We start from the raw sequence: 23,715 nt of genomic DNA, 5'->3' as shown, positions 1-23,715 counted from the left end.
GGTTCTGTCCTCTCCCTGCAGGATCCACCTTTCTCTGTTCCTTCACTGCCACTGGGTCAAAGTTGTGGAAATCCCACTGAAGCAGCACTGTGCTCACCACCATCATCTCAAGGGCAGTTAGGGATGGGGAATAAATACTGCCCAAGCCAGTGACGCCACATCCTGTAAATTAATACAATTTAAAATTTAGAGAGGATGATGATCGAAGTTGCATTATTATTATTTACCTTCAAGAAAAATTCAGTCTATTCAGGGAAGCACGGTAGCATAGTGGTTAGCACAAATGCTTCACAGCTCCAGGGTCCCAGGTTCGAATCCCAGCTTGGGTCACTGTGCGGAGTCTGCACGTTCTCCCCGTGTGTGCGTGGGTTTCCTCCGAGTGCTCCGGTTTTCTCCCACAGTCCAAAGATGTGCAGGTTAGGTGGATTGGCCACGCTAAATTGCCCTTAGTGTCCAAATTGCCCTTAGTGTTAGGTGGGGTTACTGGGTTATGGGGATAGGGTGGAGGTATGGGCTTGGGCAGGGTGCTCTTTCCGAGAGTCGGTGCAGACTCGATGGGCCGAATGGCCTCCTTCTGCACTGTAAATTCTATGAAATCTATTCCTCTGAATTGGCAAATATTGATAGATTTCAAAGGTTTATGAATGGAACAGCAATTAACTGACCCAGTACCAGCTCATTGTGTGGTGTAACAACAATTACAATTTTACATTTACTGTGCGAGGCTTTGATTGGCATTGAGATTTAATTATCTTTCTGCGTGGAATGTTATTTATCTCCATCTGATTCTGTCCTTTTCCCTGCAGGATCCACCTATCTCTTCACCCGAAGATCAGGAGATGTCACCATTCTGCAATGTACCGGTGCTGGGTCTGTAAAAACCTTGTGCACAATGAGTGATTTCAGTCCTGAAACAGCAAATAAGGAAACATGTGGAAAACAACGTGGAGACGGTGTTTGTGAAAATATCGGTCCTCAGAAAAAGAATCGGAAAAAGAATCGGAAAGGGAAACTGCAGTGTCAGAAATGCAAATTAAATGTCTATAAGGCATTCGCTGTGAAGCCAGATCACTCAATGGTATTTACCTGCACCGTTCAAGATTCCACCCGAAAAGGAGGATCATCAAAATGTCCTTCCTGGATCAACCTGTCACAGCAAGGATGTGAAACCTACGACCTGTTCCTGGTGATAGATCTGAACGGTATGTGCACAGGAGAGATCAGGGGAATTATTCCAGGGCTCATTGGAGAGATTTAATCTGAGATGTTCGGGGGTCATTAGGACAGTTAGTGGGCATTCGGGACAATTTTAGATTCTTTACTGAGATGAGATTATCAAGTATGTAAATAAATAATAGAATGTGAGGCGCAACCAACACAGATTCCAAAGAGGATGGCCGGCATTTTCTGCCCATGTTTTTGACAGGCAGGATTGGCGGCGGGAGCGGAGAATCCATCATGGGGCGGGATTCTCCGACCCCCCGCTGGGCCGGAGAACCGCCGGGGGCCGGAGTGAATCCTTTAAGAGACCCGAGCGCCCTTCGATCCAAACAGAATTAAATTAAGAGAGGTTTCGTCCCTCCCAGAAATGAGGAGCTCCCCCATAAACACGCCCTTCCCTCGGCAAGCCCCACCAAGCGCGCAACCCCCCCATCCCCCACCAGGAATATCCCCCCCGGCCATTCTCCAGCCCGCGATGGGCCGAGCGGCCACCTGTTTTCGGCATTTACCACCGGCGTAAATCAAACCAGGTCGGTACCGGCGGGACCTGGCTCTACGGGCGGCCTGCAGTGTCCTCAGGGAAGGCGCGGGGGGATCTGGCCCCGGAGGGTGCCCCCACGGTGGCCTGGCCTGCAATCGGGGCCCACCGATCCGCTGAAATCACTCATTGTGCACAAGGCATTTACAGACCCAGCACCGGTACATTGTAGAATGGTGACATCTCCTGATCTTCGGGGGAAGAGATAGGTGGATCCTGCAGGGAAAAGGACAGAATCAGATGGAGATAAATAACATTCCACACAGAAAGATAATTAAATCTCAATGCCAATCAAAGCCTCGCACAGTAAATGTAAAATTGTAATTTTTGTTACACCACACAACGAGCTGCACAGTTAATTGCTGTTCCATTCATAAATCTTTGCAATCTATCAATATTTGCCAATTCAGAGCAATAGATTTCACAGAATTTACAGTGCAGATGGAGGCCATTCGGCCCATCGAGTCTGCACCGACTCTCGGAAAGAGCACCCTGCCCAAGCCCATACCTCCACCCTACCCCCATGCAGACTCCCACAGGTCCGGCCTGTGCCGTGAGGGCACTCTTTCCCTCTGCGCCGGCCGCTTAACGGTCCGCCATAGCCGGCACGGAGAACAACCCTCCTGCGCATGTGCTGGGATGACGCCAGCACACGCTGGCGTTCCCGCACATGCACCAACTCACGCCGGCCGGCAGAGGCCCTCCGGTGCCTGTTGGCATGATGCCAACCCCGATGGCGCTGGCCTAGCCCCTGAAGGTGTGGAGGATTCCGCACCTTCCGGGTGGCCTGACGCCTGAGTGGTTCACGCCACTCCTCGGCGCCTGAACGGCCCGCCTCGCGGGGTAGCGGAGAATCCCGCCCGAGATTCCCCAAAAGGCTTTTACACCGGGGTCCGGGTTAGATACAGGGTTAGATCGGGGCCTGTATCTTCATTCCTTCACTGCGGCAAACTCCAGGATCTCCCTCCCAACAGCATTTGGGGGTACCCACACCACATGGACACCGCGGGGCAGGTAGAATATCAACTTCTCCACGACAACTAGTGATGGGCAACAAATAGCAAATTGCCAGTGACACACATGAACTGAAGAGTAATCATAAAATTATATTGAGCACCGTTCATGCAGCAAGTTCAGACTCTACTGAAGATACGTTAAGATACTGGAACAAGGAATTTGAGCTAAGACTGGTGAAAATAAATTTGAACACAGGTGTTGGGAAGAATGTTTCCATGTGACAATCACGTGGACGGCTGTTGCTGGTAAGGTCATGGGGAGGCAGACCTTCAGTTTATCTTAGATCCAGTCCGGTGGAATCACAGACGATGGGTTACATTCTCACCTGTGTGAAACGTGAATTTGTGAGACAACATTCAACCTGTCTTCCATGTTAATCCTCTGTGAGAGTGGATGGAGGGGGTTGATGCAGTGTTACCGTTGACTAAAAGCTCTTGAGTGTCCAGATAGTTAGTATCTGCATCACAGCGTTTTTTCAAAGGATGGGTCTGCCCCGGTGTTACTCACTGTCACTGATGCACAGAAACACACTCAGAATGTACACTTGGTACTTCACAGCCTCCCACACCTTTTGCCATCTGTCTGGTTGGAAGGTTGAACAAAAATCTCAACTTCCGTCCTAACACCATTAACACAACGTCAGGTCACACATTTCATCTGAGTTCCACCCCCCCCCCCCCCCCCACCCCCCCACCCCCCCCCCCCCCCCCCCCCACCCCCCAAAAAACCCGGCTGACGTGACGGCATGTTGGCTTGACAAACGGGGACGTGGTGAAGAGAACAGGGGGGGGGGGGGGGGGGGGGGGGGGGAACAGTTAATACAGCCCCAAGGCGGGGGAGGATTATTCCCGGTAAGTATCCTGACAGTGCTCCTGGCACTGCCCTTGGCACTGCCCCCAGACACTGCCACCTGGCACTGTGCCCAGACACTGCCACCTGGCACTGCCCCCAGACACTGCCTCCTGGCACTGTGCCCAGACATTCCCCCCAGCACTGTCCCCAGACACTCCCCCCAGCACTGACCCCAGACACTCCCCCCGGCACTGTCCCCAGACACTCCCCCCGGCACTGACCCCAGACACTCCCCCCAGCACTGACCCCAGACACTGCCTCCTGGCACTGTGCCCAGACACTCCCCCCGGCACTGTCCCCAGACACTCCCCCCGGCACTGTCCCCAGACACTGCCTCCTGGCACTGTCCCCAGACACTCCCCCCGGCACTGTCCCCAGACACTGGCTCCTGGCACTGTCCTCAGACACTGCCTCCGGGCACTGTGCCCAGACACTCCCCCCGGCACTGCCCCCAGACACTGCCTTCTGGCAGTCCCCAGACACTGCCTCCTGGCATTGTGCCCAGACACTCCCCCCGGCACTGTGCCCAGACACTGCCTCCTGGCACTGTGCCCAGCCACTCCCCCCGGCACTGCCCCCAGACACTGCCTCCTGGCACTGTCCCCAGACACTGCCTCCTGGCACTGCCCCCAGACACTGCCTCCTGGCACTGTGCCCAGACACTGCCTCCTGGCACTGTGCCCAGACACTGCCTCCTGGCACTGCCCCCAGACACTGCCTCCTGGCACTGTGCCCAGACACTGCCTCCTGGCACTGTGCCCAGACACTGCCTCCTGGCACTGTGCCCAGACACTGCCCCCAGACACTCCCCCCGGCACTGCCCCAGGCACTGTCCCCAGACACTCCCCCTGGCACTGCCCCCAGACACTGCCTCCTGGCACTGCCCCCAGACACTGCCTCCTGGCACTGTGCCCAGACACTCCCCCCGGCACTGTCCCCAGACACTGCCTCCCGGCACTGTCCCCAGACACTGCCTCCTGGCACTGCCCCCAGACACTGCCACCTGGCACTGCCCCCAGACACTGCCTCCTGGCACTGCCCCCAGACACTGCCTCCTGGCACTGCCTCCAGACACTGCCTCCTGGCACTGTCCCCAGACACTGCCTCCTGGCACTGTGCCCAGACACTGCCTCCTGGCACTGTCCCCAGACACTGCCTCCTGGCACTGTCCCCAGACACTGCCTCCTGGCACTGTCCCCAGACACTCCCCCCCGGCACTGTCCCCAGACACTGCCTCCTGGCACTGTGCCCAGACACTCCCCCCGGCACTGTGCCCAGACACTGCCTCCTGGCACTGTGCCCAGACACTGCCTCCTGGCACTGTCCCCAGACACTGCCTCCTGGCACTGTGCCCAGACACTGCCTCCTGGCACTGTGCCCAGACACTGCCTCCTGGCACTGTCCCCAGACACTGCCTCCTGGCACTGTGCCCAGACACTGCCTCCTGGCACTGCCCCAGACACTGCCTCCTGGCACTGTGCCCAGACAGTGTCCCCAGGCACTGCCCCCAGACACTGCCTCCTGGCACTGTGCCCAGACAGTGTCCCCAGGCATTGCCCCCAGCACTGCCCCTGGCATTGCAGTTCCCAGTAGAGGTGCGGGTAAGATAATGGGGAGCTGTATGGGGAGGGGGATATTCCTGGTGGAGGGGGCGGGGGTTGCGTGCTTGGTGGGGCTTGTCGAGCGAGAGGTGTATTTATGGGGGAGCACCTCATTTCCGGGAGGGACGACACCTCTCTCTAGTTTAATTCTGTTTGGATCGAAGGGCGCTCGGGTCTCTTGAAGTTTCTGGTAGGCAGGTTCAATCAGAGCCCATCCCGTCAGAGTGATGTCCTGGGACCCGCCCCCAGGATTTCTTTTGACTGAGTTTCAAAACGTCTGGATGGAAAAGCTGGCATTGAGCCGTTGTGCTAGAAAAAAATGAAAATTCCCCCCGATGTGCTTGACAAACTGTTGAGGACGTAACAGACAAGGTAGATGGAGAAATGCAGTGAATGTGGTTAACATGGACTTCTGGAAATCCTTTGACAATAACAATAATCTTTTATTGTCACAAGTAGGCTTCCATTAACACTGCAATGAAGTTACTGTGAAAATCCTCTAGTCGCCACATTCCGGTGCCTGTTCGGATACACAGAGGGAGAATTCAGAATTCTCAACTGGTACAGGAATTGAGCCCGTGCTCTGGCCTTGTTCTGCATTACAAACCCACTGTCTAGCCCACTGAGCTAAACCAGCCCCTAAAGTACAACGTTGGAGATTATTCAAGTAACAATTATTCTTTTAAATGTTGTTTCTAGATTCAGACAAAGTAATTTCCACTGATGAAATCCCCTCGTTGCTGTCAGTGTCAGAGGGAGTGAATGTGACTTTACCCTGCCTGTTTGAGAATAAAGGATCCTGGCCCTTCACTCTGTTTTGGATCACATCTGGAAAAATTAACCAGTGTCTGCACTCTGTACATATTGAGGATCATAAAGCACATTCTAACAAATGATGCTGTGTGGATAGAGAGTTGTCACAAAGAATCTCTAACCAAAGCTCACACAGTCATACAAATGCAAACCAGGCTCACAACCTTACTATTCACTCAGTCACGGAGATGGACACTGGGAGGTATCTCTGTGTTGTGCACACTCAGGCCTCAGGGAACCCTGTCTGGAAGATTGCAGCAAACATCTCCCTCACTGTGACAGAAAATACAGAATCTCCGAAGACTCAAACCTCAATATCTGGAATATCCTCAGTGACCTCAACATCTGGATTATCCTCAGTGACCTCAACATCTGGATTATCCTCAGTGACCTCAACGTCTGGATTATCCTCTGTGACCTCAACATCTGGATTATCCTCAGTGACCAGCAGTGGAACTCATACAAATAGTGACGGTAAGTCAGACAATGGACAATATGATATAAATCATTTAATATCAAAAATTCCAGCTGAGGGAGTCTGTAGCCGTTGTAAACTGGCTCAATTTCCATCCTTCGCCATTTATCATTCCAGATTCTACCTGGAATGTTAGTTCCCCAGACCAGGTAACCTTGACTGCAATCTGGAGTAGTGTATCGTCAGACAGCCTCAACTCAACACTCAAAATATCTCCAGTGACCACCAGTGTAACTCCTCTCAAAAGTGAAAGTAAGTAAGTAAGCTGTCATAATATACACACAAATATATGATGGTGCACAGACAGACATTGATTGACACACATGATGACCAATGAACACAGAACACAGCAGCCAATCACCAGACAGGACACGGCCACTATAAAGCCAGAGGGCACTAGTTTTCCCGCTCTCTTGGGATGCAGCCTCTGAGACAGTCAGAGCCCGTGAGCAACAACTAGAACATACACCTTGTGGTAGTAAGATAGTCTGGTCAGATTAGCCTCAGGTCTCCAGGCAACTCAGCATAGTGTCAACCCACAGTTTAAGTATGTTTAATAGTTGGTAGTTCAATAAAATCGAGTTGCATTTCTCCAAGTGTTGGAAGCCTGTCTCTCTCACTGCTACAGTAAACGCAGTCCTCGCAGACCCAGCTTACCCAACACATCATCCGCGATATGAATGATTTAATGTCAATAACTCCAGCTGAGAAATTCTGGGTCTGTTTGTACAGTTTGTACCCATTGTAAATTGGTTCAATTTCCTCCCTTCGCCATTTATTATTCCAGATTGTAACTAGAAAGTTAGGTAGGCAGTGTAAGAAACCTGACGTATAATACAGGATTGCACAACCTGAATCTAATGTTGCTTCTCCTCTGCAGATTCAAACAGTAAAAATAAACCTGTGATCATCGCCATAGTGTGTATGATTGCACTTATTTGCATTGTTGGGGCAATTTGCATAATCAGACGGAAACGACAAATGGGCAACGGTAAGTCAGAGTTATAAACTATTGAATTTAAATCGGGAAAATTGTATTTAATGCAGACTCCTTCCAAAGATTTTTAACTTTGTCTTTCCAATCTTGTTACATTTGTGAAGGATCCTCGGCACCCGGACAGAGGTAGGCAGGGTTTTCACTCAGTTTTTGGACATTTCTGCATTGTCCTGTCCATTTAATGAAATATTTACAAATCTATTTTTTAATAACTGTAGGGACGGTGATGTGCAACTGACACAGGAAGACGAATGTAAGTGACCAGGATTACTGCCCAACATTACCGAGCCTATCATTTTGAGAGTTGAAACTGACAGCAGACCTTGCGTTGCAATCCTTCCTTCTAGGTTTACCATACTCTGTGTTTCCCAGGAAGGAACAGACAGATGAAAATGAACATGTTGCGTACGCAGTGTCCAGTGTTCCAATGGCTCTGAGCCAGCCAAGGCCTGGAGAAGGGCAGGACACCCACTCTACCTCTGCCTCCACAGAGCATGTGTACTGTTTGATCGATGAATCAGCAGTTAAAAGGTACACAGAGTGTCAGACATCAGCTCCAGCAACTTCCGGAACTGACAACAGTGATCTCTAGGGGGGAGTGGAGGATTAGAGAATGGTTAATATAGTGAAGGATTCCATGCTGATCAATGGCTGTTCTCCACTTTGACCAGCCTTATAAGCTCTCACCCTCTGAATTGGAAACTTTCATTGACTTTACATTAATTTCCACCCTTCTCTCACCTTCACTTCATCCATCTCTGACTCTTCACTTCCCTCCCTTGACTTTGTGGCCTCCATTTCTGGGATACCAATACTATAAATACACTGACTTGCATCACTCCCTTGACTACACTTTCTCCCACCTTACTTCATGTGAAGACTCCAGTTCATTTTCTCCATCTCTATCGCACCTTTGTGGACAATGTAACCTTTTATATAAGCACTTTCAATGTGTCTTCCTTTCCCCTCGGCTGAGGATTCTCCTTTTATCTCCTCCATTCTCACCATTCGAGGCCCCAAACATTCACTCTCAGTGGAACAGCAACCTACTTGTACCTTTTACAATGTAGCCAACATATTGTATTTGCTGCTCATTGTGTGGCCTCCTCTACATTGGGGAACACCAAATGCAGACTGGGTGACCATTTTGCAGAACACCTCAATTCAGTCTGTAAGTGTGAGCCCGAGCTCCCAGTTACTTGTCATTTTAATTCTCCACCTTGCCCTGACCTCCCGGCCCTTGGCCTGCTGCAATGTTCCAGTGAAGCTCAAGGCAAGCTCGAGGACCAGCACCTCGGGCAGGATTCTCCGACCCCTCCGCCAGGTTAGAGAATCGCCGGGGTCCGGCGTGAATCCCGCCCCCACTGCCTCCCAAAGTCTCCTGCACCAGAGATTCGGTGGGGGTGGGAATCGCGCCGCGCCTTTGGGTGGACCCCCCCCCCCCCCCCCCCCCCCCCGGCGATTCTCCGGCCCGCCGCTTTCATGCCGGTCCCACCAGCGTGAATCAAACCACCTACCTTACTGGTGGGACCAGGCGGCGCGGGTGGGCTCCGGAGTCCTGGTGGGGGGGGGGGCGATCTGTGGCCTGGCCCCCGCGATCGGGGCCCACCGATCGGCGGGCAGGCCTGTGCCGTGGGGGCACACTTTTCCTTCCGCCTTCGCCATAGTCTTTACGATGGCGGAGGCGGAAGTGACCCCCTCCCTTGCGCATGCGCGGGGATGATGTCAGCAGCCGCTGACGCTACGGCACATGCGCGGACTTCCGCCGGCCGGCGAAGTCCCTTCGGCACCGGATGGCATGGCGCCAAAGGCCGTTCCCACCGGCCGGCGTGGCGCCAACCACTCCAGCGCCGCCTCCCTCTCAATTTTAGGGCTTGACCCCTAAAGGTGCGGAGATTTCCCCACCTTTGGGGCGGCCCAACGCCGGAGTGGTTCACGCCACTCCATCCCGCCGGGACCCCCTGCCCCGCCGGGTAGGGGAGAATCCCGCCCCTCATCTTTCAACTTTCGCCTTCTAGACTCAACAATTAATTCAACAATTTTAAATCATAGACCAGGATTTGCCACCCCAGTTTTCAGGGGGCAGGAACAACAGAGGGGGTGGAGTATGGAGCGGGAGTCCAAAATGGATTTTACGCTGGTGGAATTTCCCCACTCGATTGTCCCCATCACTGACACGACGGGAATCCCGACTTTAAAAGTTAGGGCCGGTATTCTCTGAGCCTCCGCGCCGCAATCGCGCTCGGCATGGGGGCGGAGAATGTGTGTCAGACCCGCGATCGGGTCCGACGCCACTCCTTCGATTCCCCGGGGACCGAAGCATCGCCGCCAATCACGCACACAGTGCCAGTTGGGGGCCATTTTAAGAGGCCCCCACGGCGATTCTCTGCCGATAACTGGCCGAGTTCCCGTCGGCATGGTTCACTCATGGTTCCACCCGGCGGGAATTCGGAGTGGCGGCTGCGGACCATCACCGGGGGGGGGGGGGGGGGGGGGGGGGGGCCTCCAGGACGGCCAGGCTCACGATCAGGGGCCACTGATCAGCTGGCAAGTGTGATCTCGGTTGGGGGGGGGGGGGGGCTATATTGGCGGGGCAGGCCTACGGTGTTCCATGGGGCCGCCGCCGCAGATGACCGTCGCGCGCATGCACGGACCCGCGGCTGGAAGTGCAGGGCCCCATATCGGCAGCCACAGCTGCGAGGGGCACTCCGGGGCCCTGCAAGCCCCCTGCAAAATGGAGAATCACTCAAGACTTTCTCCAGGAAAGTCCAGAGTGATTTGCACCCGTTTTCTCACGGGCTTGGGGACATGGCCCCATTATCAGAGAATTCCACTCGGGTTTCCCATTTATATCTGTTTAAATCTGCAGATCAGAGCTTTAGGCCTGATTGTCCCCACATGATAATGATAATGGGGCTGTGTCCCCACACCCGTGAGAAAACGGGTGCGAATCACTCTGGACTTTCCTGGCGGTAGTCCAGAGTGATTCTCCATTTTGCAGGGGCCTAGCAGGGCCCCGGAGTGCCCCTCGCAGCTGTGGCTGCCGATACAGGACCCTGCGAGAGACAGAGTGAGAGACAGACAGAGAGGGAAGTGAGGGAAGGGGAGAGAGAGGGAGGGGGTGGGGGAGAGAGAGGGAGGGGGTGGGGGAGAGAGAGGGAGGGGGTGGGGGAGAGAGAGGGAGGGGGTGGGGGAGAGAGAGGGAGGGGGTGGGGGAGAGAGAGGGAGGGGGTGGGGGAGAGAGAGGGAGGGGGTGGGGGAGAGAGAGGGAGGGGGTGGGGGAGAGAGAGGGAGGGGGTGGGGGAGAGAGAGGGAGGGGGTGGGGGAGAGAGAGAGGGAGGGGGTGGGGGAGAGAGAGGGAGGGGGTGGGGGAGAAAAAGAAATGGAGAGAGAAGTGGAGAGAGCCCATCACAGAAAGAAACAAGGAAGAAAAGGCAGCCACGTCGGGGATTTTCTCCTCCCGTTCAAAGTCAATGGATCTTTTGCAGGTCTGTCAAATTTTCCACCCTGCCCGTGATGATTGGTTGGGCCAGAAAATCCTGACCAGGTTGGACTGTCCCGTATTTCGGCCTTTCATCTGTATCCTGGTGGTTCGGGCCTTCCAGGGAAGGATTTTGTCCCCAATTCCTTCCTTTGCTGGTTGTTTCTGCACATGCGTTTGGCCTGGCATGCATTTTGTTTTGAGTTATGGGATCACCTGCAACTGAATGGATGGGCTGGTAGCGTGTAGTTCACCCTACCCCACCCCTCTGCCCTCACAGGTCTACGCATCCCCCCCCCCCCCCCCCGCCCCGGCAGCCACAGTTGGTCAGTTTGGCCAGAGAGTCAGCGAGAGAGACACAGGAAGTCAAGGAGAGAATTAACAGACTGACAGACAGAGAGGTTCAGAGAAGCAACGAGAGAGAGGAGCAACGAGAGAGAGGAGCAATGTGAATGAGAGAATTTCAGCCTGGGCTGGGTTCAAATCCAGACCTTGGGGAGAAAGTGGCTGAATCAAGACTCCAATGAGAGATGTTAAAATATTACTTGAATCTTTTGTGACTCAGTTTTCACATTTTTCATTTTCTGTTTTCCGAAGTGATGGAGACAAAACTGAAACCCAGGGAGCGAAACGTAAGTAGCTTCAACCTTTCAGTACAATCCAACCTGTAACTGTTCGAAAGCTCCTAAACCTTTATCTCATGGAACTAAACTGTTCGCTGTCATTATTTGCCTTCAATTGCTGGCAAGCCTCATTAAACACAATCTCTCTTAATACCTAGGCAAAGACCACCTGAACCATGGGCGTCAGGTTGAAACCTCTCCAGCCACTGAACTCAATGACCAGTCACCGTTGAAAGAGCAAGATCCCATTGTGTCATCTGATGACCAGGATTACTCTTTGATCAGCTACCCTGAGACTGGGAGTCTCAGAAACACGGAGACACAGTCCCACCTGGAGGAAAATGACCCAAAACATGGCCCGCTAAAAATGGAAGAAAACCCTATTTATTCTGAAATGGAGGCACCTGAGCTTAATCAATTATAGGAAAAAGGAGAAGTTTAAATTCATAGTGGTGCAAGTTTTTTCACAAATATACAAACATTTTACATTTATGTTCTGAGCTAGATATTGAACACTTTCCCACTGTGGACACCTGAAAGGTGGGGGTTGGGATGGGGAGGATCATTTGAAGGGGTTGAATTAGTTATTGCTACACTATTTTTCCTGCTGAATAATAGCGCAAATGAAGTCCAATTTAGGGGACTATGAAATCTCAGGAGGCCCGAGAGGGTAAATCCAAAAGAAGTTTAATTCAACAACAAAAATAAAGGCTGCAACGTGACTTGCAATCCCAAGGTCCCAGTCACTACTGCTCACACCGGGTCCAGTCCGGGCCGGCTATTATGAGGCAATCTTTACGAGCTCCAGCTGATGGACCTCCGCCCAATAGCGGGGGAGCTTGTATTCCATGGGTCCCATGGGGAGATGAATCAGGGTGTCCCGGTGAGTCTGGTGAGAGGTATTACAGGGACCAACCCACCATTCCCAAATTGTCAGAAACATGTCTGGCACCATATCAATGCTGCTATATTAATGGGTCTCTGACAGCTGCCTGAGACAGGAGTTAGGCCTCTTTAATAAGCTAATAAAGACACTTAATGCTTGCAGCAGGGCCTAAACCAGATTAATATCTCCGAATGTTGCCCCTGCCCATAAACCCACCTCCTAAACTTACTCCCCATTATGTCTGGGACCCCACAGGCTGCTTCGTATAATCAGAATAAGCTATGGGTTCAATCCACTGTTCTCTTGTCACCAGCCGAATTGAGTGTGTGCATTTTGTGCTACACCCGGATCCAAATTCCATGCTCCATCGTCCGTATTGAGCAGGCCCAGGACTGGTGCAGAATGTAACTGGCACAGTGTCAATTTCCTCCACTCAGCACCTACTAGGTGCATGGACCTCAAACACAGTAAAGGCCCCAATGTTCCAGTGCGTGACCCTTTGCTTTTCCTGCATCACCTGAACTTGTGATCTTTGTGTGTCAGTTTATGTTGCACCGATAGTAGTTTCAGTATCATATCCGTTCACCCTTCGCCCCGTGGTACCCGGGCTGAAACGCAGTCCAGAACGTCGAGAGGATAGTCTGCTCTGTCGACTGCTCACAACATCGTGACATGGAATGAGTTTACCCCAGGGCAGCCAACATGGCCTTACAGCACAGAACTGTGATTCAGGTGAGGGAGGCTGTAATGAAGGCTAGTGTGGGAAATGGAAAATCAAACCATTATCACTGGGAAGCTCTTTAAAAGTTCGAATGAACAAGTATTGTTGGAGCCATGCTGAACCTGGGAGATGATTTTATAGGTTCCCACTCCTGCTATGATACTTCACAGGTCGAAAATAGATATCGGGAAATTTGAATGACAATCCGGAATTTGAGCACATAATCTAGGCAGATACTTCAGTGCAGCACCAAGGGAGTGTTGCATTGTTGAAGGCAATGTCCTGAACCTGTCTGCTCTGTCAGATGGACTGAAAAGATCCTGTGGCATTACGATCAAGAGCCAATTTTTATCTGGACGTTATCAGATTGCTGCTTGTGGGAACTTGCTGTGTGCAAACTGGTTGCTGTGTTTCCTGCATTATGATAATGATTATATCCAAACTAATTTGTAAAGATCTTGGAAAGTCCTGAGGTCGTGAATGGCCTGATATAGCTGGAAGTCTTCTTTCTATTCATCCAAGAATTTCCAGAGAAGGGAAACCACACGGAACACCAGAGTTAATTGCCACCCTCGGGAGCAAGTGTGTTTCACCAGCCGTAGCATCAAAGCTGTTTGAGACACAGGACTTTGTGCAGACTGTAATATTCTGGAGCATTCTGTAAATGGTATCAAATCACAGGCAGCAACTCCTTGGCTTTCACAGATTGTTCTGAGGCTATGTGGCTATCAACACAAAGCAAAGAGACCGACCCATTCTGCGTTTCCAATCTCACCAACGCAGAGCGTGGGATCACACAGTTGAAGAATGCGCCGGTTATTCATTTGGGGCTGAAACTGGTCTTTGCCAATTTTGACTTTGACTGAAATGAAAATTTGACACGGGGGAAACTGACTGTTGATTCTCTGTGAGTTTCACACCACTAACGGATGCACGATCAATAACTCTCGAAGCGAGATTGGAGTACAATTGAAGGCTTTATTGGACTAGATGTTTCCCCCAGCAGCACAGGTACAGAATGCAGCTGCTAGGGAGACACAGGCTGTTATACTCCGCCTTACTGGGCGGAACCAGCAGGCAGGCTTCACCAATGATCTTACTGTCTCAGGTACCTCCCACACCAATGATCTTACAGCATCAACCTAGGTACCGTAATACCTCTAATACCGACTACCACACTAACGAGGACCAATTCCATCCCAACCCCCACCACAACTCAGGCAGGACTCTAGAACAATGCATTGCTGCTGTGTGATATGCATAATATAGGACTATTATGCAGAATGTAAACCCATGTGATGGGAAGTCATTGAATAAAAATTGTTTTAAATGTCAATGAAATGATGAAGTGAGTTATCATTGAAGCAGGAATTTTATGCCAAGCTAATGGAGTAAATGGAATTATCCCAGTGAGGACACAGCAATCGGGCTCAAGGCCCCTGAGGTAGAGATGATCAAACTCAACCAGGTTTCCCAACACTTGACAGGTACAGGTGCACAAGTCTTCCATATCCACACATACAACACTCTTCCTGTTGCTGCTTGTCCTTCATTCGCCCCAAATTCAAACCCCTGGAACTCCTGACAACAAAGCTTTGTGGGTGCACCTACACCACACAGAGTGTGGAGTCTAAGGAAAAGGTTCACCATCACCTTGTCAAGGGCAACTAGAGGTGGGCAATAAAGACAGCCTTGCCAGCAAGGCTCTCATCCCAAGAAAATTATTTGTTAAAAAGCTCCAACTATTTCTAGATCGCATTACCATTGATCTAACTTTCCAGCCTTTGAATTTGAATCTAATTCTGGACCAATGCATGTTGTTTGGAACATGAACACCACACAACAAGGACCGGAATGAAGGGAATCCACATGAATTTACTGCTAAAGCCCCCTCCATACATCATAGATAATCATCAACCAAATATGCAGGTTTGGTGGATTGGCCGTGCTAAATTGCCCTCAGTATCCAAAAAGGTTAGGTGGGGTTACTGGGTTATGGGGATAGAGTGGAGGTGTCGGCTTAAGTAGGGTGCTCTCTCCAAGGGCCGGTGCAGTCTCGCTGGGCCGAATGACGTCCTTCTGTACTGTAGATTCTATGATACATAGTGGTCGAAAGTGTGGTAAACATTGTGAAATCGTAACGAATAACTGACATTGAGGCAATTGCAACAGCCCCGGTTATTTACAGTTACTGGGAGCGAAGGTGGGTGAGATTAAGACAAAAATACAAATGGTTTCTGTCTCTTAAGTGGTTTGCCTGCTGCCACTTAATGATTTGCCCCAGATATTTCTTGGCTGCTGGGACATTTTCTTTGGGTGGGTGAAATGTGACCAATTAACCTTGAGTTAGATTTATATTTAGAGCGTTCAGCGGACTTCCCTTTTCAATTGTTGCTTGATTCAAGCTTCTGTCATGAAGAACTGCTTTATGGTCTGAAATTCTCACCCGTCAGAAGCGTCCACTCGGCAGGCCACGATGTGGCTGCAAAGCCCGTCCCGGTCGTAGTCATCCCTGGAGCACAATTCCGCATTGGTTGGCCGATTAATGGCCATTCAGCGGGAAATCCACTCTGTGGAAGGCTAAGTACTGTGGGAAGGTCACAAAGAGGGCAAATGTAGCAGTAAAACATGGAGGGCGAAAGAGATGGAGGATCACCGAGAGAGGGCACGGGGGGGGGGGGGGGGGTGAGAACAGCACCATCAGGGTTTAGGGACAGTTAGGGTCACAAATGTACAATGGCTAAAAACATTACATCCAATACATGTGAAGCCTCCGTCACATTATTCTGCAGGCCTACCTGCGACACCTCCCCTAGTTGCCCTCCGCCTTCCCTGGCCCAGCCCCTGGGCTCGCAGCAACAAGACCCCCCCCCCCCCCCCAGGTATACCACGTGCAGGTGATGGGTGTGAACATGCTCTCAGGCAGAAAGACAGGGGTCAGACTGTGGCATAGATTGAGGAGCGGCAGAGCTCAGTTCACAGCAGGTTATCATCACCATCCTGACTTGTATATTGAGGCGCTAACAGTGCTGACACAGGCTCATCTCCCTGAAGTGATAGAACACAGACCCTGGAAGGGTGGGACAGGGGAAGGGGGGGATGGGGGGGGGGGGGGGGGGGGGGGGTTGCAGTGACAGGTAATGGGTGGGTGGGGGTTGGTCGGGGAGTGAAGGGAAAGGGTAGTGGAGGCGGACTGGGTGGAGCACGGGTATGGGGGACAGTGGGTGGGAAGGAGAGGGGGGTGATATGACAGACAAAGCAGGTGCTATGAGAATGAGGCCTCCCTGGTCCTTTGGCCATGCCAATCCCTCACCACCACCTCCTGCCTTTACCCTCTGGCTGGTTGGTCCCATGGGTCCTCCCTGGGCCCAACCTCCGGTTCCTCCTTGTCCCCATTCTCGGAGATGTCCGCATGTTTCTCCTCCTCCACCTTCTAGCACGTCGCCCTGCTGCTGTGGAAGGTTGTGGAGGGCACAGGAGATCACCATGAAGCAGGCGACCCTCCCGGACGTGTTGCAGTGCACCCCAGAGCGGTTGAGGCAACAAACCGACTTTTCAGCAGTCCGATGCACCGCTCAATGACAGCCCGGCTGGCCACATGGGCCTCGTTATATCGAGTATCTGCATTGGTCTCTGGTCTCTGTACTGGTGTCATTGGCCTGGTCCGAAGAGGATACCACTTATCCCCCAAGAACCAGCCAGTCACCCTGGGATGTCCCTCGAAGATGCCAGTGATCTCCGACTGCCCCAGGATATAGCTGTTGTGCACACTCCCTGGGATGCGTACACACATGTGCATGATCTTGAGGTGGTAGTTGCATATAAGTCGGGCGTTTAGGGAGTGGAATTCCTTCCTGTTGATGAAGGTAAATCCCGGACCGCCCAGTGCATGCATGGCGACATGCGTACCATCTATTACCCCATTGACCTGGGGCATCCCAATGATGGTGGAGAATCCTGCTGCCTGGGCATCTTGATGGGCCTGATCCAGGTCAAAATTTATGTCATCAGCTGCCGGGTAAACAGGTCATCCATGACTTCATGGATGCACTTATGGGCTGTAGGTTGGGATATGCCACACAATTCCCTGCTCGAGCCCTGGAATGAACCCGAGGTGTAAAGATTCAGGGCTGCAGCGATCTTGACAACCAGCAGGAGCGGGTATCCCACTCCACACGGTGCCAAGTCCGCAAGGACATAGAACATGAGCCGCACCTGTCTCCTTATTGAGACAGAGCCTCCTGCGGCACATACGGTCCAACATCTATTCGAAGGACCAGCGACGCCTGCAGACCATTGGCCGCCACCGGCCTCGGTCCCTCCCTGGCCTGATGGGCGGCCGTGTCCTCCGGGTGTGGGACAGGACCCTGCACGTGGGCCGCCGCTTCGAGTCTGTGTCACCGCTGCTGCCACTGCCTTCTTTGCCGTCTGCCGCCTGGCGTTTCAACACCACCACGAGGTCAACATCCGCGGGATCCAAGATATCATCCATAGCCCCTGGGCACTGGTCCCCAGATGCTGTACCCCAGACACCTGCTGGAAATGTGACCTGGACCAGGCACTGGTTCCCTCTCTGCTTCCACACACCCACCCTCTGGTTGTGGGCTGTCTCCAGCGCTGGGTCCCAGCTCTTGGGTGGTCTAACGTTGACTGCTGCCTCTGTGGTGTTGATGCTTCCGGAGTTCAGGACACGTGTCCAGGCCTCACATTCTGATTGGGATGCTAGACAGTAACAATTGCCTGCGTCATGTCACGTCCACCCACGCGGATCCACTTGGGAGCTTTGAGGTGCTTACATTCCGAGAATTGCCAATTCACCATTAGCTTCAGCAAGGGCAGCATGGTGGCGCAGTGGTTGGCACTGTTGCCTCACGGCGCCGAGGTCCCAGGTTCGATCACGGCCCCGGGTCACTGTCCGTGTGGAGTTTGCACATTCTCCCTGTGTCTGCGTGGGTTTGACCCCCACAACGCAGAGATGTGCAGGGTGGGTGGATTGGCCAGGCTAAATTGCTGCTTAATTGGAGAAACATAATTGGGTAATCTAAATTTAGAAAAAAATGTTTTTTTTAAAAAGCCTACAGCTGTGCGGCCAATGGTTGCCATGGTCTGTGAGGTTTAAAGTGACCTTCACCAAATTACCACGGACGGGGCTCTGTCACGGGCTGTTCGGTGGGACAGACAGGCAGCAGCTGGAGCTGCCCAAGTTATGGGTATAAATGGTCCAGGGGAGTGGCATGGCATACCCCTGGGCGCTGACCCCTCTCACCCCCCCCCCCCCCCCCAGCCCAGGGCTAACCCCCCCAATGATGGCGGCCCACCCTTCCAACTGAGCCCATCTCCCCCTCCCCCCCCCTCCCCCCGGTGGCTCCGCCTCCCCCCCAAGCAGTGGGTCAGTGGACCCGGTGCCCCCGGGCTGACTTCCCAGTTTTGAAGATGGCTACTCCCCTCCTCGGATCCCCACAGTAGCCATTGTGCTAGTTTCACATGTTTAAATATGTGTACTAAACGACAGCCGCGTAACTGCTCGCTGGGGAGCCCATTAGATCACGGGAGGCCATTCAATGGGGCAGGATCTTTCAAACTCAGAGTCATGACCTGCAGGTGTGTCGTAGGCAGGTGTCGGGAGAGTCACAGTGCGATCGCTTGTGGCGTTCCCGTTTCCCGTTCACGGGAAGAAAACCCCAATGGCCATGACCGGCTTTTAAGAATGCCGGCCACAGGCAGTCCCCGATTGGTTATGCCATTTGAGGGGTGGGGTGGCACCAGGCTGGGCTGTGTGCTGGTCACCGTGCACGCGTCAGGTGTAGGGGCCAGGGCTGACGAGCATCCACATGGGTGTGCCATGCTAACAGTGGCCCCAGCTTGGAGCTCCGCTCTGGTGCTCTTCCTCTGCGCGCTGCTCGGCTCGTCCCCCCACACCGATCCACAATATGCAACCTGCGGCTCCGTGGTCAAACTGTTCAACGGCCGGCACAACATCCGCTTGTACTCCCAGGATGGGAAGTACTGATCGGCAAGTGGTTGTGGTAGTCGGTATTAGGGGTATTACAGTACCCAGATTAAGGCTGTAAGACCATTAGAACATAGAACATAATAGCGCAGTACAGGCCCTTCGGCCCTCGATGTTGCGCCGATCTGTGAAACCCCTCTAAAGCCCATCTACGCTATTCCCTTATCATCCATATGCCTATCCAATGACCATTTAAATGCCCTTAGTGTTGGCGAGTCCCTTATTGTTGCAGGCAGGGCATTCCACACCCTTACTACTCTCTGAGTAAAGAACCTACCTCTGACATCTGTCCTATATCTATCTCCCCTCAATTTAAAGCTACGTCCCCCCGTGCTAGACATCACCATCCGAGGAAAAAGGCTCTCACTGTCCGCCCTATCTAATCCTCTGATCGCCTCAATTAAGTCACCTCTTAACCTTCTTTTCTCTAACGAAAACAGCCTTAAGTCCCTCAGCCTTCCCGCATAAGATCTTCCCTCCATACCAGGCAACATTCTGGTAAATCTCCCTGCACTCTTTCCAATGCTTCCACATCCTTCCTATAATGCGGCAACCAGAACTGCACGCAATACTCCAAATGCGGCTGCACCAGAGTTTTGTACAGCTGCAACATGACCTCATGGCTCCGAAACTCAATCCCTCTCCCAATAAAAGCTAACACACCGTACGCCTTCTTAACCATCCTCTCAACCTGGGTGGCAACTTTCAGGGATCTATGTACATGGACACCGAGATCTCGCTACTCATCCACACTACCAAGAATCTTCCCATTAGCCCAGTACTCTGCCTTCCTGTTATTCCTTCCAAAATGAATCACCTCACACTTTTATGCATTAAACTCCATTTGCCACCTCTCAGCCCAGCTCTGCAGCTTATCTATGTCCCTCTGTAACTTGTAACATCCACAACTCCACACAACTCCACCGACTTTAGTGTCATCTGCAAATTTACTCACCCATCCTTCTACGCCCTCCTCCAGGTCATTTATAAAATGACAAGCAGCAGTGGCCCCAAAACAGATCCTTGTGGTACACCACTAGTAACTGAACTCCAGGATGAACATTTCCCATCAACCACCACCCTTTGTCTTCTTCCAGCTAGCCAATTTCTGATCCAAACTGCTAAATCACCCTGAATCCCATGCCTCCGTATTTTCTGCAATAGCCTACCGTGGGGAACCTTATCAAATACTTTACTGAAATCCATACACACCACATGAACTGCTTTACCCTCATCCACCTGTTTGGTCACCTTCTCGAAGAACTCAATGAGGTTTGTGAGGCACGACCTACCCTTCACAAAACCGTGTTGACTATCTCTAATCAAATTATTCCTTTCCAGATGATTATACATCCTATCTCTTATAAACCTTTCCAAGACTTTGCCCACAACAGAAGTAAGGCTCACTGGTCAATAGTTACCGGGGTTGTCTCTACTCCCCTTCTTGAACAAGGGGACAACATTTGCTATCCTCCAGTCTTATGGCACTATTCCTGTAGACAAAGATGACATAAAGATCAAAGCCAAAGGCTCAGCAATCTTCTCCCTAGCTTCCCAGAGAATCCTAGGATAAATCCCATCCGGCCCAGGGGACTTATCTATTTTCACACTTTCCAGAATTGCTAACACCTCCTCCTTATGAACCTCAAGCCCTTCTAGTCTAGTAGCCTGAATCTCAGTATTCGCCTCGATAACATTGTCTTTTTCCTGTGTGAATACTGACGAAAAATATTCATTTCGCACCTCTCCTATCTCCTCGGACTCCACGCACAACTTCCCACTACTGTCCTTGACTGGCCCTACTCTTACCCTAGTCATTCTTTTATTCCTGACATATCTATAGAAAGCTTTAGGGTTATCCTGATCCTACCTGCCAAAGACTTCTCATGTCCCCTCCTGGCTCTTCTGAGCTCTCTCTTTAGGACCTCCTAGCTAACTTGTAACTCTTGAGCGCCCTGTTGCTTTTGCTCCTATCCAGAATCATCTTTGCAATCCTTTCCTCTACATCTCTGGAACTTTTCAGAGGCCTATAGAAAACCCCTAACAGGTAACCTCTCCTTTCCTGTTTCTAACCTCAGCCCATACTACCTCAGTAGACGAGTCCTCATCAAATTTCCTTTCTGCCACCGTAATACTGTCCTTGACTAACAATGCCACCCCTGCCCCTCTTTTACCACCTTCCCTGAGCTTACTGAAATATCTAAACCACGGCACCTGCAACAACCATTCCTGTCCCTGCTCTATCCATGTCTCCGAAATGGCCACAACATCGAAGTTCCAGGTACCAATCCATGCCGCAAGTTCACCCACCTTATTCCGGATGCTCCTGGCATTGATGAAGGCACATTTTAATCACCTTCCTGCCTGCCGGTACACTCCTGCAACTTTGAAACCTTACTCATGACCTCACTACTCTCAACCTCCTTTATACTGGAGCTACAATTCAGGGGCGTAAATCCCGCCCCTGCTGTGGCCGGCATTCTCAGCCACCCGGGAATCGGCAGGAGCGGGAATCACGCCTCGCCGATCGGCGTGCCCCCCGCAGCGATTCTCCGGCCCGCGATGGACCAAAGTCCCGCCACTGAGAGGCCAATCCCGCCGACGGGAATTGGAGCACCTTTGGTGGCGGCGGGATTGGCGGCGTGAGTAGGCCCCCGGGGTCCTGTGGGGGGCGCAGGGCGATCGGACCCCGGGGGGTACCCCCACGGTGGCCTGGCCCGCGATAGGGGCCCACCGATCGGCGGGCGGGCCTGTGCCGTGGGAGCACTTTTTGCTTCCGCCACCGCCACGGCCTCCACCATGGCGGAGGTGGAAGAGAACCCCCCTACTGCGCATGCGCCGGTGGTGACGTCAGCGGCCGCTGACGCACCGGCGCATGTGCGAACCGGCAAAGGCCTTTCGGCCAGCCCCGGCGCCGGGCGGCGGGCGTCAAAGGCCATTGGCGCCGGTTTTTGCGCCAGTCGGCGTGGCGCCAACCACTCCGGCATGGGCCTAGCCCCCAAAGGTGCGGAGAATACGCCGGGACCCCACGCTACGCCGGGTAGGGGAGAATCCCGGCCCAGGTTCCCAACCCCCTGTTGAACTAGTTTAAATCCTCCCGAAGAGCATTAGCAACTTTCCCGCCAGGATATTGGTGAGGGAGGTACCTGAGACAGCAAGATCATTGGTGAAGCCTGCCTGCTGGTTCCGCCCAGTGAGGCGGAGTATAAGAGTCTGTGTCTCCCCAGCTGCTGCATTCTGTACCTGCGCTGATGGGGGAAACATCTAGTCCAATAAAGCCTTCAATTGTACTCCAATCTCGTTTCGAGAGTTATTGATCGTGCATCAGTGGTCAGCAGTCTGTGACTGGGGTGGATGCAGCTACTGGACAGTAAGAGGGAAACCAGGCCAGGTTTGACAGCCAGGAACACCGATCAAATGAGGCCAGTCAAAGCAGCTGACACATGTCAGGAAGAAAGCTACACAGTCATCACTTTGTGTAACCACTCTCTGGAATCCAGGATGTAAGTGTTGAAGTGCTTTTCGTGAGAATGGAGAAGGAGATGGCTTGGATCTTTGGATGGTGCAATGCAGTGGAACCAGTAAGAAATATTGTGACATTGTGTGTGTTTGACAAGTTACTTCATTTCCTCTAAAGTTAGCAAAACAAAAACAAGATTGTATATTTTCTATACTTGTTTAAGAAATGGGAATATATTTAAAACAAAGTTTGTGTGTAAATGTAAGGATGTGCATGTTCAACTGAAATTGTTTAGTTTTCAGAAGTAATAAGCCATACATTTTGAAAATTCAGGAGCGAATCCCGCTCCTGCTGGCTGCCGAATTCTCCGCCTCCTAAAAATATCACGCTAACGCGAATCACGCCATCCGCCTCGGAGAATGGTGAGGACCGGCACGACACTATGGGCCCCGGGATCACCCGAATTCTCCCGGCCGGATGGGTCGATGTCCCATTAAATGAAACCACCTAATTAACAGCGTCAACCAGTTCTGATGGTTGGCGCCGGACAGCGCGGAGGTAGGTCTCGGCCTGGGGCGGCCGCAGGAGAAGTAATGGCGTGGCCGCCGTTGGTGGGGAGGGTGTGTGTGTGTGTGGGGGGGGTGTGTGTGTGGAGTGGGGGTGTGTGGAGTGGGTGTGTGTGTGTGGAGTGGGGGTGTGTGTGTGTGGAGTGGGGGGTGTGGGTGTGTGGAGTGGGGGGTGGAGTGGGGGAGTGTGGAGTGGGGGAGTGTGTGGAGTGGGGGGGTGGAGTGGGGGGTGGAGTGGGGGGTGGAGTGGGGGAGTGTGGAGTGGGGGAGTGTGGAGTGGGGGAGTGTGGAGTGGGGGGTGTGGAGTGGGGGGTGGAGTGGGGGTGTGTGGAGTGGGGGAGGGTGTGTGGAGTGGGTGGGTGGAGTGGGGGGTGTGTGTGGGGGGGTGTGGAGTGGGGGGTGTGGTGTGGAGGGGTGTGGAATGGGGGGTGTGGAGTGGGGGTGTGTGTGGAGT

At 52.5% G+C, this 23,715-nt stretch overlaps 1 protein-coding gene across 5 annotated transcripts in view; it reads left to right on the top strand.

Moving 5' to 3' along the window:
- Positions 1-23,715, top strand: part of LOC119956792 (putative GPI-anchored protein pfl2) — a 121,116-nt gene that overhangs the window by 79,429 nt on the left and 17,972 nt on the right. Inside the window, exons 1-9 of one of the 5 annotated variants that reach the window (XM_038784214.1) lie at positions 1,065-1,202; positions 5,929-6,516; positions 6,635-6,769; positions 7,398-7,508; positions 7,619-7,640; positions 7,733-7,767; positions 7,862-8,045; positions 11,593-11,627; positions 11,777-14,561. The exons of 2 other annotated variants lie outside the window; for them this stretch is intronic. In XM_038784214.1, coding sequence (XP_038640142.1) covers positions 6,231-6,516; positions 6,635-6,769; positions 7,398-7,508; positions 7,619-7,640; positions 7,733-7,767; positions 7,862-8,045; positions 11,593-11,627; positions 11,777-12,042 — 1,074 coding nt within the window. In that variant the 5' untranslated portion in view covers positions 1,065-1,202; positions 5,929-6,230 and the 3' untranslated portion in view covers positions 12,043-14,561. Of the gene's footprint in view, positions 1-1,064; positions 1,203-5,928; positions 6,517-6,634; positions 6,770-7,397; positions 7,509-7,618; positions 7,641-7,732; positions 7,768-7,861; positions 8,046-11,592; positions 11,628-11,776; positions 14,562-23,715 lie in introns of those variants that run through there. 2 more of the 5 variants (XM_038784215.1, XR_005458686.1) reach the window with 2 other exon arrangements.

Source organism: Scyliorhinus canicula, chromosome 24 (assembly GCF_902713615.1).
Source record: "Scyliorhinus canicula chromosome 24, sScyCan1.1, whole genome shotgun sequence".
NCBI lineage: Eukaryota > Metazoa > Chordata > Chondrichthyes > Carcharhiniformes > Scyliorhinidae > Scyliorhinus > Scyliorhinus canicula.
This window is presented reverse-complemented; position numbering and strand designations above follow the sequence as displayed.